This window comes from Thamnophis sirtalis, unplaced genomic scaffold (genome assembly GCF_051295495.1).
Source record: "Thamnophis sirtalis isolate CommonGarterSnake01/CBP01778 unplaced genomic scaffold, rThaSir2_p1.2 scaffold_1, whole genome shotgun sequence".
NCBI lineage: Eukaryota > Metazoa > Chordata > Lepidosauria > Squamata > Natricidae > Thamnophis > Thamnophis sirtalis.
In genome coordinates this window covers 181,856,149-181,873,352 of record NW_028261381.1, presented here as the reverse complement: position 1 = coordinate 181,873,352, position 17,204 = coordinate 181,856,149, and the positions used below count along the sequence as shown (strand labels likewise).

General features: G+C 49.8%; 1 protein-coding gene across 1 annotated transcript in view; it reads right to left on the bottom strand.

Moving 5' to 3' along the window:
• The window catches only part of FBN3 (fibrillin 3), a 135,497-nt gene that overhangs the window by 20,873 nt on the left and 97,420 nt on the right, over positions 1–17,204 (bottom strand). Inside the window, 11 exon segments of the mRNA XM_087705873.1 lie at positions 1,401–1,520; positions 1,638–1,763; positions 3,746–3,811; positions 5,240–5,242; positions 6,465–6,617; positions 9,942–10,067; positions 10,372–10,491; positions 11,081–11,209; positions 11,306–11,422; positions 13,355–13,480; positions 15,501–15,626. Of these exon segments, the coding sequence (XP_087561999.1) occupies positions 1,401–1,520; positions 1,638–1,763; positions 3,746–3,811; positions 5,240–5,242; positions 6,465–6,617; positions 9,942–10,067; positions 10,372–10,491; positions 11,081–11,209; positions 11,306–11,422; positions 13,355–13,480; positions 15,501–15,626 (1,212 nt within the window).

Sequence of the window (17,204 nt, the reverse complement as noted above, 5' to 3'; positions counted from 1 at the left end):
CTCTCTCCCCCTCCCCCATACACACACACTCACACACAATTGTTTGGTTATCGTTCAAATATATAATAACCTTAATAGATCCTCCCAGAGTAGAGGGAGTCTATCTGTGGACAACCAATGCTGTGGGCTTCTTCAGGAGCCACGTGGGGCTGTCTATGAGGTCAGGAGGAGGAGGCACAGATGGATGGTCCTCCGTCTTTTGACAGTTTTGACCTGCTGGCTTTTAGGAAGGAGGGGAAGACCCGACCTCATCGCTGGAGGCCTTCAAGGCTGGATGGGGGCAATTGTCTGGGGTGGAATAAGCTCTCCTGCCTTGAGCAAGGGGGTTCCTCCAGTGTCCCTTCCAGCCCTCTGATTCTATGGTGGGTTTTTGTGCTTGCTTCGTCGTTGACCTGCCACCACTTAATCCTCTAAATAGAAAGGATCCTGGAATCCATTTGTTGGGAAAGGCACAGCGTATAGCAGTGATGCATAACCGGAACTGAGAATCGCACACTGAATGCCAACATCCGTAAGCTCAACTTTCCCCTCCCTTAACTGCCTCCCATCGCTGATTCTCCACTCCTGGCACCAATTAGGCTCAAGCAAGATCTTTTCAGACTGGTCACTTCAAGCGTAGATTAGTGTTCTGACCCCCCCCCCTTCTCCGTCCAGGAACGAAAGCCAAAACTGACGTACAAAAGAATGTTTTAATCACTCCAGACTCTTGTTGGCTGCAAGCCCAAAATAAACAAAGAGATAATCACTCTGGCAAAAAGTCCTATAAACAAACACAGCACTGCTTCTCACAGCAAACCACTTATCCAAGTTGGTTTCTCTTAATTCGTGAACGAGAACGTTGACTCCTGCAAACAGGGCGTGGCACAAACAGTCTCTTTTATAATCAGGAGAGGATCTTAATCAGCATCAGCTAAGCACAATCATCTCCTACAATTACGCAGTTGTTCCTTCCGCCGAGTAGCCCTTCGACGGCGTGCATCCTGAAACAACTCCCAAATGTTTTCCTGAACATTCCTTTTGATCCAATGCTCTGCCGCCACCTGGTGGCCAACCAGTCTCTCCTCGCCCTGCTCGGAGTCGACACCCTTTCCAGGGTCCTGCACCTACTCCAAGGTCGACTCATAAGACCCCTCACTGTCGGAGTCTGGCGGCAGCTCCAACGGCTCCTGCCGGGCCACAACAGATTAGTATGGACATGCTTTCTTCTCCCAACCGGGTGACCTTGAGGCAGTGTCTCAGGGAGATACAGAAGTTACTTTTGCTTCCCCCCAAGAATTCTGTCTCCCATCCATCCTCTCCACGGGAGGAAGCATAAGGTGGCAGCTGACACCTCGTTTTCTGGGTGAGAAGGACAGCTGCAGAAATCAAAACAACCGAAAGGAAAAGAAAGTGGGCATTACCTTCGCAGGTCATCATTGGCCCCGGTTCAAATCCTTCGTCGCAGGCGCATTCGAAGCCCCCGATCACGTTGGTGCAGGTGCCGTTCCCGCACGGGTTGCCGATGGAGCATTCGTCCGTGTCTGCCGAGGATACGAGAAAGGAAGGGAGCGGATTTGTCTACTAGAAGGGAAAGCTTCAAGTAGGGATTGAACAGCCCTCTCTCTCCCGAGATGGCAGGCGGAGTGGCCCCCACTCACCCACGCAGTTGACCCCGGTGTAGTCCAGGTTGTAGCCGAAGGGGCATTCGCAGCGGAAGGACCCGTCCGTGTTGATGCAGGCGCCGTTAATACAGATACCCAGATTCTCCGCGCACTCGTTGACGTCTGCCGAGGAGACCACGTGGAATGAGCAACACCACGGACTATGCGCCTTTGTGATAGAACACTTGTTGTGGGCTGTTTCTCGAAAGGCACAAGCCCTTCCCCCAAATGGGGCAGAGTACTTTGATTTGAGTATTTTTTAATTAGTTTATCAAAATAGAAAAAAATACTAGGAGAAATGAAAATAAATGTGATGGGAAAATAGGGGAGGAAGATGGGAAAATAGGGGAGGAAGATGGGAAGAGGAGAAAGTGTAGGGGAAAGGAAAAGAAAAAGCATTGATTTCCGACTCCTGTTCATGTGCTACAATAAAGCACATGAGCCGAGGTGGCGCAGTGGTTAAATGCAGCACTGCAGGCTACTTCAGCTGACTGCAGTTCGGCAGGTCAGCTGTTCAAATCTCACCGGCTCAAGGTTGATTCAGCCTTCCATCCTTCCAAGGTGGGTGAAATGAGGACCCAGACTGTGGGAGCGATATGCTGACTCTGTAAACCGCTTAGAGAGGGCGGAAAGCCCTATGAAGCGCTATATAAGTCTAACTGCTATTGCTATTGCTAAAGTGCTTGAGGTAGGGGGAGAAAGAAACTTTGATTTGGGGTTTTGTAGCTTAGATAGGTTTGTTGTTATAGGTGCGGTGGCCTAGAGGTGGTGCTCTGGCCCCACAATCAGGAGGCTGGGAGTTTGATCCTAGGTAGAGGCAGATATTTCTCTCTCTGGGCAGAATGAGAATATATCTGCCGAACAAAACTCCGTACTGGGGACAGGAGAGGCATCCGGCCAGTAAACAATCAGCTCCATTCAGTCTCCATCCAACAAGGGATTATGGGGTTGTGAAAAGAATTTTTAAAAACAGGTTTGTTGTTATAGAAGTGTCTAATATATATTATTACATAAAAGTTAAGAAAAAAACGAGGTTGTTTGTTCTACCTTACCTACCTTATTCTACTGCAGGGGTCCCTAACTCTTGGGCCGCAACCCACTACCAGGCTGCCGGGGGGGGGGGAGGGCAGGGGTGAAATCCAGCAGGTTCTGGAGAACCAGTAGCGGAAATTTTGAGTAGTTTGGAGAACTGGTAAATACCACCTCTGGCTGGCTCCAGGAGTGCAGAGGGAATGGGGATTTTGCAGTATCCTTCCCATGCCACGCCCACCAAGCCACACACAAGGAACTGGTAGTAAAAAAAAAAAATTTCACCACTGGGGGGCGACTTGAGATAAGAGGGGATTTTTGTAGCCAAAGCAAAATACTTTCTCTTGGGAACCAAGGACATTCTCACACCTGGCCGGAGGAAGGTGGAGTGATGCTACCCGGTTGCCAGACCGCACCGTGATTGGACCCCTTTGACTTATTGTTTTGAGAAAGAGATTTTTTTAAAAAAACTTTTAATTAGGTGAAAACCGTGGGAGTCAATTTTCACCAGATCTGTGCCGATACGACATTTCCAACAAAGCCATTCCTTGAGGAATCAACGTTCCTCGGGGTACTGTTCGTTATGGGTGCATTACTTGGAATCCTGACGTGTAGGCTGTGTTTCGGTGTCCGGCCCTGGGACAAATTGGCTGAGCAATAAAATTCCGCAGCGCATCCTCCACAGAGAACCTTGCGGTGTGAGCAGAAGAGAGCCGAGCGTAACGAGAGCTGCTCTTGCAGAACCGATGCTGACAGCGGCTGTCGGTTCAGCTTATTTTTCTAATCGATCACGAGGCTTTGCAAAGCAATTCCTGTCCCCTCAGACAGTGGCCTCCGGAACCTTTGGGACTGTCTATTTTATCAAGAAAAAATCTTTTAGGCCTGCTTCCTCGGGATAACAGGGGGAGCTGGGCTCACCTTTGCGACTCGCACATTTTCTGACGTTTGGCAAATTTTTCTTCTTCCTAGCAGCCTACCTTAACATCTGGATGAAGGCCGGGCTGCTTAATCCTGATGGAAATTCACAACGGGGAACAGAAGTCAAGATAAAATTCACTCTTGGCCTTGGTACTTACCTTCCCGGGAATCTCCGAGCCCCGGAATGGCTCCGTGGCCGTACGGACACAATTCTTGGAAGGCAACTGCGGATGGGAGAGGCAAAAGCTACTGTCACTCTTCCAACAAGCGCTCATTTTACAGCGGGCCCTCAAGTTTATGACCACAATTGGATCAGAATGTGTTGCTAAGGGAGGCAAAGGTTAAGCGACTTGTGGCCAATTTTATGGTCTTTTTTTGTTGTTGCTACGGTTGTTAAGTGAACCACCTGGTCGTAGAGAGAATTTCAGCTGCCCCCACTGCCGTTGCTTGTCAGAAGGTGGCTGTGTGTTTGTGTGTGTCACAAATGATGATCAGGAGGCTGCAACCGTTATAAGTACATGCCAGTTGCCAAGTGATAAGGTTTTGATCACCTGACCTTGGTACGACAATTGTTGAGTGCAAAGACTGGTTGTAAGTCACTTTTTTCAGTGCTACCGTAAGTTCGAACTGGTTGTAAGTCAAGGATTTGCAGAATTTATTTTTCAAAGCAACTCGGGACTCTGGGTGGCTTAGAAAACAATTAAAACAAATATAAACAGAACAACAACGACAACAAACAATGTAGGTACTGTGATTTAGTGACTGTTCAAAGTTATAGCAGCACGGGGAAAAAACTGACTTACGACCGTTTACACACTTACGACCGTTGCAGTATCCCCAATCAAAATCCAGACCTTTGGCAACGGACTCCTATTTATGACAGTCACAGTGTCCTGGGGTTTGCAACCTTCTTATAAGCAACGGGGAAGTCGGATTCCCTTAACAACCCTGTGTGTAGGGGATTCCGGAAGCGTCACGGTGAGAACGGCTGGGTAAATATCGAGCTCTGCCCAGCTACGGGAAAACCCAGCAGGCAGGTCGGCGTCTAGAGGTCCTTTGTGGACCGGATTCGTCTTGAAGGGACAAAGCACTTAACCATTGCTGTGATTCCCTTATCGAATGCAGCAAGAATGGGGCGAGATCCACTTCACAATGGTCTCACTTAGCAATGGAAATTTCGGATTCTCAACTGTGGTCGTAAGTGGAGGTTTACTTTTAATGCCCATCTCGTTGCGAGGACTCTGGGCTCTTAGAAGCGATGGAAATTGATATAAAAAGAATGAAAAAAATAGAGAACAATACAACTATTTCAGCTTTTTAAACAATCTCCAACACGTTTCCCCATTGGAGCCTGGGTCTGCAGGGGAAGACGAGCCAGAACGGGAGCCGAGGGAGAGCGATCGCAGGGTGGCTTTGTTGGCTTTGGAGGAAAATGTGGAGGGGCAGACCCAGTCAGGCCAAGGCGTTTCAGAATTGGGAGGGCTTGTAGGCAGGGAGGCAGGATGACCAAGAGAGGCTAAGCAGTGAACATGCGAGGCAGAGCTCAGGCGAGGAACAAGGGCCACTCACTCCTGATCCAAGAGCACGGAGAGTGGAGAGAAGGCCAGAACAGCGCAGAATGACCAGACTACTCAGGAGGAGAGCGCCCCGACCCTCTTCACAAGGCACACATGGGGATTGAGATTTAAGGAGACGCTGTGGGGAGGGGCGTTTGTCGGGAACAAACAACTGAATTTCATGGAGCGCTGAGTGCTGACGTTTGAATTTTCTATTTATTGAATTGAATTTCTATTTTATTGAATTTTCCTGGATTCTTCGCGTTCTTTCTGGATTTCTGGATTCCTTGCCTTGCTCCTTTGCTTCTTGCACTACTTGACTTTTGGCTTTGCAGCCGTGGTCCTCACAGAGTTGGGCTGGACTGTTTGCAACCAGAGGCTGCTTGAGGTGTGTGTGTGTGTGTGTGTGTGTTTACCTTGCTCCTGGACCTGCCAGAAACGTGGGAGCATTTGGGGAAATTTGGAGCAATAAAGTGGCGCTTTAAACTGCCACCTGCCTGCATTGCTTCTGTGCCATGCCCCGAGTTATCACACTCTCCTCCTCCAGACCCATGTCCAAAGTTGAAGAAATGGTTGTATTGCTCCCATTTGGGGGGGAAGACCCCTAACTCCTGTTCTGACCTAGGCGTCACCAAATCACGAAACAGACTCCTTGTCACCCCCCAAAAAACCACTCTTTTTATTTGGCTAATGTGAATTCCTAGCATTCACATCCAGCAAAATCCCGGCAAACAGTCTTTCAAGGATAAATTGCAAACACAGACCTTATCAGTCCTTGGACAGCTGCCAGGTCGATAGCTTCCAGACGCAACGGCTGTACAAGGAAACACTTGGCAAGGAGTCTCTCAGATAAGCAAATCTTCACACTAAGGAATTCATTGTCTCCTGCAAACACCCGTCCCCTTTTGCTGCTGTTTATCTCTTATGGGAAGGAACAGGCTCCAGCTGTTCTTCTGCCCCACTTAGATCCGACTCCAAAGGCAGCTAAGTGTTGGCTGGCCCTGATTCTATCTCTGCCTCCGACACAGAGCCCTCATCCGAGCCTCCCCCAGACTCCAGGACTGGCCCATCTTCCTCCCCAACCTCCTCACTGTCTGAGTCTGTCCGAGCTCTGCTGACCACTGATGGGCCATAACAACTCCCTTGGGTGCAAGGGGGCAGCCTCTTCCCTACTGATAGGGGGGGAGAGGCAGGGGTCTCCATCAGAGTCCCAATCATCAGCGAGAAACCATCAAAGAGACCAGGGGAGGGGGATGATGATGATGATGAAGGTCTCCCGGGCCTCCCCCTCCTTCCCCCCTCCCCGCTCTCCGTCTCCTACCGTTGCCTTCCTGGGGGCACAGCTCGCAGGGGTCTCCCCAGCCTTCGCCTGGCATCTTGCTGCAACAGCATCGAGCCTTGGTGGTGTTGAAAGCTTTGGGCACCGAGCACTTGCCGTTGTCGAAGCGGGTGAAGCAGAAACTCTGGCGGGTGTCTGCAAATGTTGGGGAGGGGGAGATACATAAGGTCAGGAAACCGGGAAGATCTGGGATAGGAGGGGAGGGAGGGTCCCTGGCTCCTGGTCCCCTGGCTCCCCATTTCTTAATTTTTTTTTTAAATTTTATGTTTATATAAACAATCCATTTTCCATTAACCAGTGTGTCGTCTGGGTACAAATATTTTGTGCCAACATTAAAATACAATCTTATTCATTATTTACTCTCATCTTGGCTTAATTTCCAATACCTTAAGTATCTAATGTTACAACAATCCCATTGTGATTTATTTAACTCCATTAGTTATATTACTATTAATACATTTTCTATACTTTAGAAAACTTCTTTTATTATTCATTCTTCTGTTCTCGACACCACCGGTAACATGATTCCCAAATTGTATAATAATCGGTTTGTTCTTTCTCTTGGAGAGCCAGGCTCAATCTGTTCGTTTCCGCACATTCTAATATTTTCCTAATCCACATTCTCCTCTGTAGGGATCTCAATGAATCTGTAGGGATCTCAATGAATCTGTAGGGATCTCAATGAATCTCTAGGGATCTCAAACCTGCGGAGACTTCACCGGGAGGAGAAGTCTACCTCCAACACACAGGGCACACTTGATGTGTCAAGACTCCCTGTTGAAATGGGGTAGAACAGAGTTCCCCAAACTTTCCCGGTTGGTGGCCTGGAGGGGGGAAAGAGGAGATGGTTTCGTGGGAGGGGGAGGCACCTGCGTGTGGACGTGAATGCACGAATGGGGCTCCGAGCGCCCAAGATGCTCACGGGACAAGGCCCTCACGTGGCCCGTTTCTGAATGCATCATGGCTCAATAGTGGGGTGTGGCCCACAAATTGGGGACCCCCCCGGGGTAGAATATTCAGCCACTTGTCTGAAACGGGATAGGGTCTCCTGCTTCAGCAGGGGGTTAGACTAGAAGATCTCCAAGACCCCTTCCAACTCTGTCACTCTGCTATCCTCCACGGGGTCTCCAGGCGGTCTCCATAGGCAGATCCAACATGTGGTGCCGTCCATATCATTATTTTATTCCATAAACTTATATGAGCTGGGGTGGCGCAGTGGTTAGAGTGCAGTACTGCAGGCGTCTTCTGCTGACTGCTGGCTGCCTGCAATTTGGCAGTTCGAATCTCACGAGGCTCAAGGTTGACTCAGCCTTCCGTCCTTCCGAGGTCAGTAAAACGAGGACGACCCGGATTGTTGGGGACAATATGCTGACTCTGTAAACTGCTTAGAGAGGGCTGTAAAGCACCATGAAGCAGTATATAAATCTAAGTGCTATTGCTAAGGTGTGACCCGTCAAATGCGCGCACGACAAAAGCCGACAAAACTGCGGCGAGAAAACCGCGACGTTATAAACGCGCCCACAATTTGTCGGTGAACCTTGCTAAGGAGGTAGATCCTGGTTGAGTTGCAGGAATGTCAGCTAAGCAATCAAAGAGGTGAACGAACTGGGATGGTGCAGTGGTTAGAATGCAGCATTGTAGGCTAACTCTGCCGACTGCCGGGAGTTCGATCCTCACAGGCTCAAGGTTGACTCAGCCTTCCGTCCTTCCGAGGTGGGTAAAATGAGGACCCGGATTGTTGGGGGGAACAAGAGGCTGACTCTGTAAACCGCTTAGAGAGGGCTGTAAAAGCACCGTGAAGCGGTATATAAGTCTAAGTGGGAAGGAAGGAAAGTGTCAGCCTCTGTTTCGCGACTTGCTTTGGGCTGTCATTGAAATGGGGAGGGGGAGGCCTGGTATTTGGGAAGGGAAGTTTTAAGTACAGGAGTGATTGTAAAAAGGGAGTTTTGTTCTCACCATCTACTGTGCATGCTGCAGATAGTGATTGAGGTGGCCAAGGCCAACTGGAAAGCCAAGCATAACAAACAGATAAGGACCTTGGCAGCAAGGTTGACTTCTGCAAGAGGGGTGTGTGCGCAAGCAGTCTTTTTGTAGTCTGGAGAGGAGCCTAATGACCACCAGCTGAGTGCAATTACCTCCTGTAACTGTGCAACTGTTCCTGACGCCTAGTAGCTCTTTGATGGCGTGCATCCAGGAACAACTCACTACTGGTGTCCGGATCACTCTCCCTTGTCTCCTCCCCACTGGTCCAAGGCTCAGGCGCCTCCTGGTGGCCAATCAGCCTCTCTGCTCCCTGCTCGGAGTCGGAACCCTGTCCAGGGTCCTCCACATCCTCCAGAGCCGACTCAGAAGGCCCCTCACTGTCGGAGTCTGGTGGCAGCTCCAACGGCTCCTGCTGGCCCACAACACCAACCTGATGATGCTTTTTGAAGATGGAACTCACAGGACACCTGAGGGATTTGCAGATTGGACTGTGGGATGGGGTTACCAGGGGGAGGGAGTTGGGTCACATATTGGCATGTATGATTTCGCGCGCTTTTGCCTCAGATCTTGCTTTGCTTAGCTGCTATCTTTATCATAACCAGTAAAAGTACTCTTAATTCTGCGAAATGGAGCTATGTGGTTTCTTAATTGGTTGCGGAGGGAGGCCGGCTTGACAGAAAGAGGGAAGGAAGGAAGGGGTAAGAGGCAGACTCCGTAAAACCACTGTAAAGCAGTACATACTCTAAGTTTATGAGCCAAGGTGGCGCAGTGGTTAAATGCAGCACTGCAGGCTACTGCTAGATCAGCAGTTCAGCGGTTCAAATCTCACCGGCTCAGGGTTGACTCAGCCTTCCATCCTTCCGAGGTGGGTAAAATGAGGACCCGGATTGTTGGGGGCAATATGCTGACTCTGTAAACCGCTTAGAGAGGCCTGAAAGGCCTATGAAGCGGTATATAAGTCTAACTGCTATTGCTATTGCTATTAAGTGCTATTGCTATTCAGCCATTTCTGTGAAATGGGATGGGGGTCTCCTGTATGGGGAGGGGGGGAGCTGGACTAGAAGACCTCCAAGGTCCCTTACAGCTCTATTCGGATTCTGGTTTCCAACCCTCTGCCTGTGGATCAGCACCGGTCCGTGACCTGTTGGGAACCGGACCACGGAAGTGGCAGGCGAGTGTGCAAGGCACCATTTGCACACGTGCGGGATTAAATTGTGCACGTGAAACCATCCACTTACCCCCCGCCCCCTCACCCGCTGAAAAGGAATGTTGCCACGGGCTCCATAAACCAATATCGCTGAGATAATTTTCCAGCGGGCAGGATGGCTGATCGTCCGAGATCCCAGCTCCCTAAAGCGGGGAAGCTTTGGACTGAGGTGATGGGAGATGTATTCCAATGCGCGCAGAGAGTGGTGACACAACATCCCCCACCTCCCACGCCCGGAGATCATAACCGTACGTGGCTGGCAAACTCACCAAAGCAGCGCCGGCCGTTGTCAGACAGAACAAAACCAGGCGGGCAGATGCACTGAAAAGTGCCGGGGGTGTTGGTGCAGGTGCCGAAGAGACAGATGTTGGGGTCTTCCTCGCACTCGTTGATATCTGCAACCCACCAAGATGGATTACAGGCTGCCCCCCTCCCGTCTCTTGTCACCCCCAAATTCGATCCATAGGCAGTTTTCAGCGCTGGGAGGAACAGGAAAACCCCCTCCTTCCATGGATCAATGCACATAAAAAAGCGTGGGTTTGGCCGTCATCTTGACTTTTTTGACCCCTCCCCCAGGGAGGACCCTATTCCCTGACGCGCCACCTAGGCGTCAAAGCCAGAGGGGGCCCACAGACATCCTTCCCCTCAGCACAGGACCCAAACGTCAAGCGTTTGCCTGTGGTGCATTGTGCTTCTTACCGATACAGTTGTCGTTCTGCACTTCGTAGCCGGGAGGGCAGATGCAGCGGAAGGAACCTTCCAAATTGTGGCAGGTTCCCGGGGAGCAGCTCCCGAGTAGGCTGACACACTCGTTGATGTCTGCGTGGGAGAGAAAAAACCCCGCGTCACCTTCCCCATAGCTGGGAGCTGCTGTCCCTGCCCTGGATATCAGGGAGGGTTTCCGACACTACACAGGTGAAGGAGACATTGGCTAAGCCTTTGGAAATCAATACGTGGGGGTGGCAGGGTAAGCGTGGGGGGTTATGCACATATGCATGGGAGCGGGGTGAGTGGAGGAGTCGCGTGCACATGCGTGGGGGTCACACGCGGAGGGCGGAGTGCAGATGTGGGAGGGTGGGGGTTTCAACTTCCGGTTTGTGTGTTGGGCCGTCCTTCGCCCTCCAGAGCACAGGGCAAAAAACGGCCCAACTCGCAAACCAGAAGTTCAGGAATCGACTTCCGGGTTGCCCGTAAGGCTCTTTTTCTCCTTCTGGAGGCTTCAGGAAAGCCTCCTGAAGGCTCTGGAGGGTGGCTCCGCGTGCCATGGGTTTGCCATCACGGCCCTAACCCTTCTAGGAAGAAGAAATACAAATCCAGGGCAAAGGGGTGTGTCTATGAAGCAAGAGAAGATGGGGGAACGACACGTCATTCTCTCAACACCCCCCCGAGGACCCTGGGAGGTACCCACCGATACAATTCTTGCCATCCGGTGTGTGGTCGTAGCCCTCCTGGCACAGGCACCGGAAGGACCCCATGTTGTTGATGCACTGTCCATTGCGGCAGACCTGCCCAGCCAGGGAGGAGCACTCGTCGATATCTGTGGGAAGAGTAGGGTGGGACGTGTGTGGGATCAGCATCACCATTCCCAGAGGCTCAGCCGGCCCCTCCTCTGGTCCCGACCACGCTCCCTTACCCATGCAATCGTTGTTGTGGGTCAGTTCGAAGCCCGGGAAGCAGAGACAGTTGTAGGAGCCCACCGTGTTCTTGCAGGTGCCGTTCCCGCAGGGTTGACGGTCGCATTCGTCGATGTCTGCCAGGCGAACGAGGAAATGCCCACACGAGAATGACAGGGAGATATCATTATCTACTTATTAAACTTACAGGCCACCCACCTCACAGGCCAAAGTGCATTTATTATTGTTGCTGTTATCACATCAGTGTGACACTTCATGGAGAGGGCTCCACAGTAACCTTTACAACAATAACCCTGTGAAGTAGGCCAACATGGTTCACCGACAAAAGGGCGACCGACAAAAGCGCGCCCGATGAAACTGCGGTGACAAAACCGTGAGTTCTAAACCGCGCCGACGAATGAGCGCTGAAGCACGCCGACAACAGCGCGCCGACAGAAGTGCACTCTAAACCTAACACTAACCCTGACCCTAACCTTACCTTACCTTAAATCGCGTTTGTCAGCGCACGGTTGTCAGCGCGCTGTCGTTGGCACGTTGATGACATCACGGTTTTAGCACCGCGGTTTCGTCATGCGCGCATTTGTTGGGTCATGGGCCAACATCACCCCATTTTAAAAACCCACCATATAATGTTATGGATGCTCCATCGCTGGAGGTTTTCAAAAATAGACCGGACAACTATTGGGTGAGGTTGGTGTTAGGCAGTGGTGGGTTGCGGGTGGTACACCACGGTGCAGGCGTACTGGTGCCCGCAGGGAGCAGCAGGCTCCGTTCCGGTATGGTGCTTCAGAGGGCCCACCCACCCGCCGCGTTCCTGAGCTGTATTTGACCCAACCGGGCCATTTGCTCCGCTGAGCAGCTGAAGCGTCACGGGTGGTGGGTGTGCACGTGCATGTGGTGGATGCCCGGCCCCGTCGCAGCGTACCAGTTGCGACGGGATTCGGAACCCACCACTGGTGTAAGGACTCCTGCCTTGAGCAGGGGGGTTGGAATAGAAGACCTCTGAAGTCCTTTCCAGCCCCAGGGCTCCATGTTCCAATTTTTCCTGTCACCGCACAGGCTCCCCAAGGGATACTTCTTTCAGCGAGTCGTATCAACTGGTCATTTGCACGCTTTCTGAAAGTCACTGAGGCCACTTGGAGGTTTATTTATGTCCTCGGGGTCACCTGAGTAGTGCAAAGGGGTGTGACACCTTCTTGGAACGGCTGAATGGATTGTGTTGCAGACTGGAGAAAGATAGATGATGTCGCATCCCTCCAAGTGGCCTCAACGACTCTCCAAAATAATGCAAATGACCAGCATGCCAGGCCTGCAGCCATCTTTTCTTTTGGGTCTTTGGCCTGCCACACCTTCTATTCTTCTACTAGGCATTTTGTATGGTGGGGAAATGGGAGGGAGGATTGTACGGAGTGAGATGATACGTAGCCATAACAACATTCTTTCTAGAAAGCCAAGGTCATCCTTTGTCTCTGCACCTGACCGGAACTGGATGGGGGGAAGCTGCCAGAGTGGCAGTGGGAGATGGGACCAAGTGATGGACTTGTGGGTGGGAGGGGCAAGATCTTGAACTTTCAACTGGGCGGGGAAAACTGGGAAGCTTTCAGATTCGGGTTTTCCCAGATGTGCCAACATGGCTCTCTTAATAAATTGGAACTTTGAGCAATACTTTGCCTCGGACTCTGATTTACTTTTGGATGCTGTTTGGAACCCTGACATCCTTCCATTTCCCACCATCCAGTCAGAGCTGAAGAAGCTTCTTGGATGAGAAGCGAAATGTCTTCAAAGAAAAATCAGAAAGTCCAGTTGCCTCTTAAAAAAAAGCACCTTTGGGACAAAATGCCCTAAAGGTGAAAACCCCCCCCCAATGTCAACCCCTCCGTGTAGGTTGATATGGCGATGGGCTCAAAGTCACACAGGATGCACTACAACAGGGTGGGAACTTCCTGGTTTGTGAACAACTGGTGAACTAGCAAAACAGGTCTAGAACTGGAGAGACGCCTCCGCGGGGCTGGCGTGCCGTAAGGCCGTCGAACCCCTGCGATACTGACCCATACACATGGTCAGGTCCCCCGTGGCTTTGAACCCATTGTAACAGATGCACAGGTAACTCCCTTCCGTGTCGACACAATCCCCGTGGCTGCACACGTTGGGGATCTCCTGGCACTCGTTGCGGCCTGCAACACAACAAAACACAACAAAATTAGCTTGAAGAGAGAAAAGCCGGGAAGAAGGACGAGCCCAAATCTGAGACTGGTTAGGCTTAGACCAAAGCCCAGGGCGATGCTCCGACCCTTAGAATGTGGGACCTACATTTCAAATGAACCTATTTTCCCAACCTTGGTTACTTGAGGATGTGTGGACTTCGACTCCCAGAATTCCCTAGCCAGCATAGATGGCTGTACAATATACGACAATTCGCTTAGTAACTGTCTGAAGTTATAACAGCCCTGAAAGAAGCAACTTCTGTCTGGTTCTCGTGTTTACGACGGTCGCAGCTTTTCAATGGTCACAGGATCAAAATTTGGGCCCTTGGCAACCAGCTTCTGACAAGCAGACTCCACGGGGGAAGCTGGATCCATTTAATGCCCATGTACGTCAACTCCTAAAGTTGCCATAGTGAGGAAATGGGTGGGGAGGGGAACGCATTCCACGCATACTTTCGGCTAGAGTCGGATCTCCGATGACCGCAGCAGGCTTGGGAGGGGTGCACCTCATTGGGGAATGTGATTTATGACACAGACTGAGGGGAGGGAAGGAAGAGGGGTAAAGTTCAGATATAACTCAAACAAAGCTCAGATCTGACCGCAAAAAAAGCCTTGCCTAATGGTGCTCCTAAATAAATGACTAGTTTTCTATTGAAACTTGGCTTGAGGCTCATGAATCAATTAGGGCATTTTTAGGAAACCTGACAGACAGTCAGATCTGAGCCTCGTTTGAGTTATAGCTGAACTTCACCCCTGTTCCTCCACTCCCCTCAGTCTCTTGTCAGTTTTAGGAAACCTGACGGTGTGATTGAATTCAATTCACGGCAGCACTGATTCCCTTAGCCACCATGGCAATAAAGGTTGTAAAAATTAGGTGCGACTCACTTAACAACCACAATGAAAATTCTGGTCCTAATGGTGGTTGTAAGTTGAGGATTACTTCTATTGAAACCAGGGACGTGCAGTCAGGGGAGGCAGGGGAGGCAGGGCCTCGCCACTGTCATCATGAAAAACAAAAACAAATGTAAAAGGAAAAAGGCCAAGGTAGTTGCTGCCAGAGTCACAGTGGATGACTCTGCTTAGTGCTTAACTGCAGGAGGAGGTGAGAGAACCACGCGCCTCCTTTACTCTATCTTTATGATCACTTGAGCAGAGTTAAGCAAGGGTTAAAAGGCGAAAAATTCCTTATGTAGATGAGGCACGTGGTTCTCTCGCCTCCTGTAGAGGGCATTTTTTAGAGGCTTTTTAGAGTTCTCTGGGAGCAACTAGCTCAGTCTGACCTCAGAGCTCTTGCCTTTCTCCTTTTACATTTTTTTTCCATTTTCATGAGGGCAGGCAAGAGCAGAGTTGAAATCAACTCTGCATGTGTGGGGAGGGGGAAGGAATTCAAAAAGTTTGATTGCATGCAGAGCCACGTTGTCTTTTCAAACACACACACAGACACACAGACACACACACACACAGAGCTGGATAAAAGTATATAAGCCCAGCTTCACTGATTACAAGTTTGAAAAGGCAACGTGGCTCCACCTGCAATCAAAGGCTCGGATCAGAAGGCAGCAGGGGAATGGGGGGGTGGGGGGTATGGCAGAGGAGCTGCTTTCAAGCCATTGGAAAATATATCCAATCCAACTTCTGTGTTTGTGTTTGTTTGAGAGTGAGTGAGTGAGAGAGGGATCCAACTTCTCTGTGTGCGTGTGTCTGTTTGAGAGAGGGGGGAGGGAGGGAGGAAGGAGGGGGAGGGAGAAGAAAAAGAATGAAGGAAAACTTATTTTGCAAGGGGGGGGGGAAATGCTGTTGCTTTAAATCGGAACTGAGCACGCCTGGCTGTGGAATTCTGGGAGTTGAAGTCCACAAGTCTAAAAAAATTTGAAACTCCTGTGTCAGTGCCTCACCAGCCATAAACCTCACCGCACGTCACTGGTTGAAACGATCAAAATCGTTTGCTTCTCCTTCATCGCCTTAAGATCAGGTTTCAAACCGGTCTTACCGACACACGCTCCACTTGGCGACAACTTGTATCCTGAAGAGCATTCACACCGGTAACTGCCGGGGATATTTAAGCAGTCGGCGTTTCGTTGGCAGAGATTTTCCCCTCCGCTGCATTCATCGATGTCTGCCAGGAGACGGGAAAAGAGGAAGAAAAATGTCAGCAAGAGACAGAAGGAGAAACGTCTCCCTGATTTTGGTCTGAACACCCCATGCCTCACTCTAGGTTGCTCTGATATACAGGCAGTCCTCGACTTACGACAGTTCACTTAGTGACCGTAGTTACAACGGCACTGAAAAAAGGAACTCATGTCCAGTTTATGACCATTGCAGCATCCCCACGGACACGTGATCAAAATTCGGCCACTGACTCGCATTTATGACGGCCGCAGTGCCACACGATCCCCTTTTGCAACCTTCTGCCAAGCAACATCAGTGAGGAAGCCAGATTCACTTAACAACGGTCTTACTCATTTAACAACTACAGCGATTCAGGTAACAGGCGCAGCAGGAAAAATCGTAAAACGGGGCAAAACGCACCGTGCAAATTTCTCACCTAGCAACATAAATTCTGGGTTCCATTGTGGCCATAAGCTGAGGGGCTACCTGTATATTGAAAAACCACATCTTTGCCACTGTGGCTTCTCCACAAGGCATCACACGGTGGACTTGCAAAAAGGTTAAAGCGTTTTGGATAAAAATATGGTGGATTATGCAAAATATTTTTAAAATGAGGATAAAGTTCACCCCTCAGTTATTCTTGTTAGGTATAACTACTGATTGTACTGTTATAGAGACTAACTTGATTTTGAACCTAATAACGGCAGCAAGACTGTTGGTGGCGCAGTATTGGAAGAAGGAAGATTTGCCTACTATTCAAGAATGGACATTAAAAGTCACAAACTTAGCAGAAATGGCTAAAATATCAGCATATCTCAAGGACCACTCAAATGAGAGATATAAACTGGAGTGGAGAAGATGGATTGACTATATTCAAAATAAATATGGGACTAAGAATCTCCAGATAGCCTACGACTGAAGAAGCAAGGAATGACATAACTTGTTTAAAGTTAGCTCAACGAAAGAGGAGTTAAAATACAAGTGAAAGGTGATGCTAAAGTTTTTTTTTTTTTAACTTTAGAATATTTCTAGTTTACTTTAGAAGATTGTTAAAGATTTATACCCCGTATTTGCTCTGGGAAGTTGGGGGGGGGCTTGGGGGGGAGATGGGTTCGGGTGGGGAGGTAAATATTTATAAAAGCTTTTAAAATTTTCAATTAAAAAAAAAATAAAAAAATAGTAACAAAGACATCCCATTTTGTCTTTTGCCTATTGTCCATGTTAGAAGAGAGAGAGAGAGAGGAACCGGGGGGGGGGGGGAAGAGAGTGGGGACTTTGATTGAGCAGCCACATCTGTCCTTTGACTGTTTTAGCCCCCTCCCACACACACATGGACACCCCTGTCCTGAAAACTGAATCCATTAAATCCATAGGTAGTCCTTGTTTAGCAACCATTCATTTTGCGACAGTTTGAAGTTATGTCGGCACTAAATGAGGAGACCTACGATATAGGTACCCCTCGACTTACAAAGGTTCATTTAGTGACCATTTTTCACACCTACAACGGCTGCATCGTCCCCACGGTCACATGATCAAAATTCAGGCGCTTGGGCAACTGACTCATATTTACGACTGTTGCCGTGTC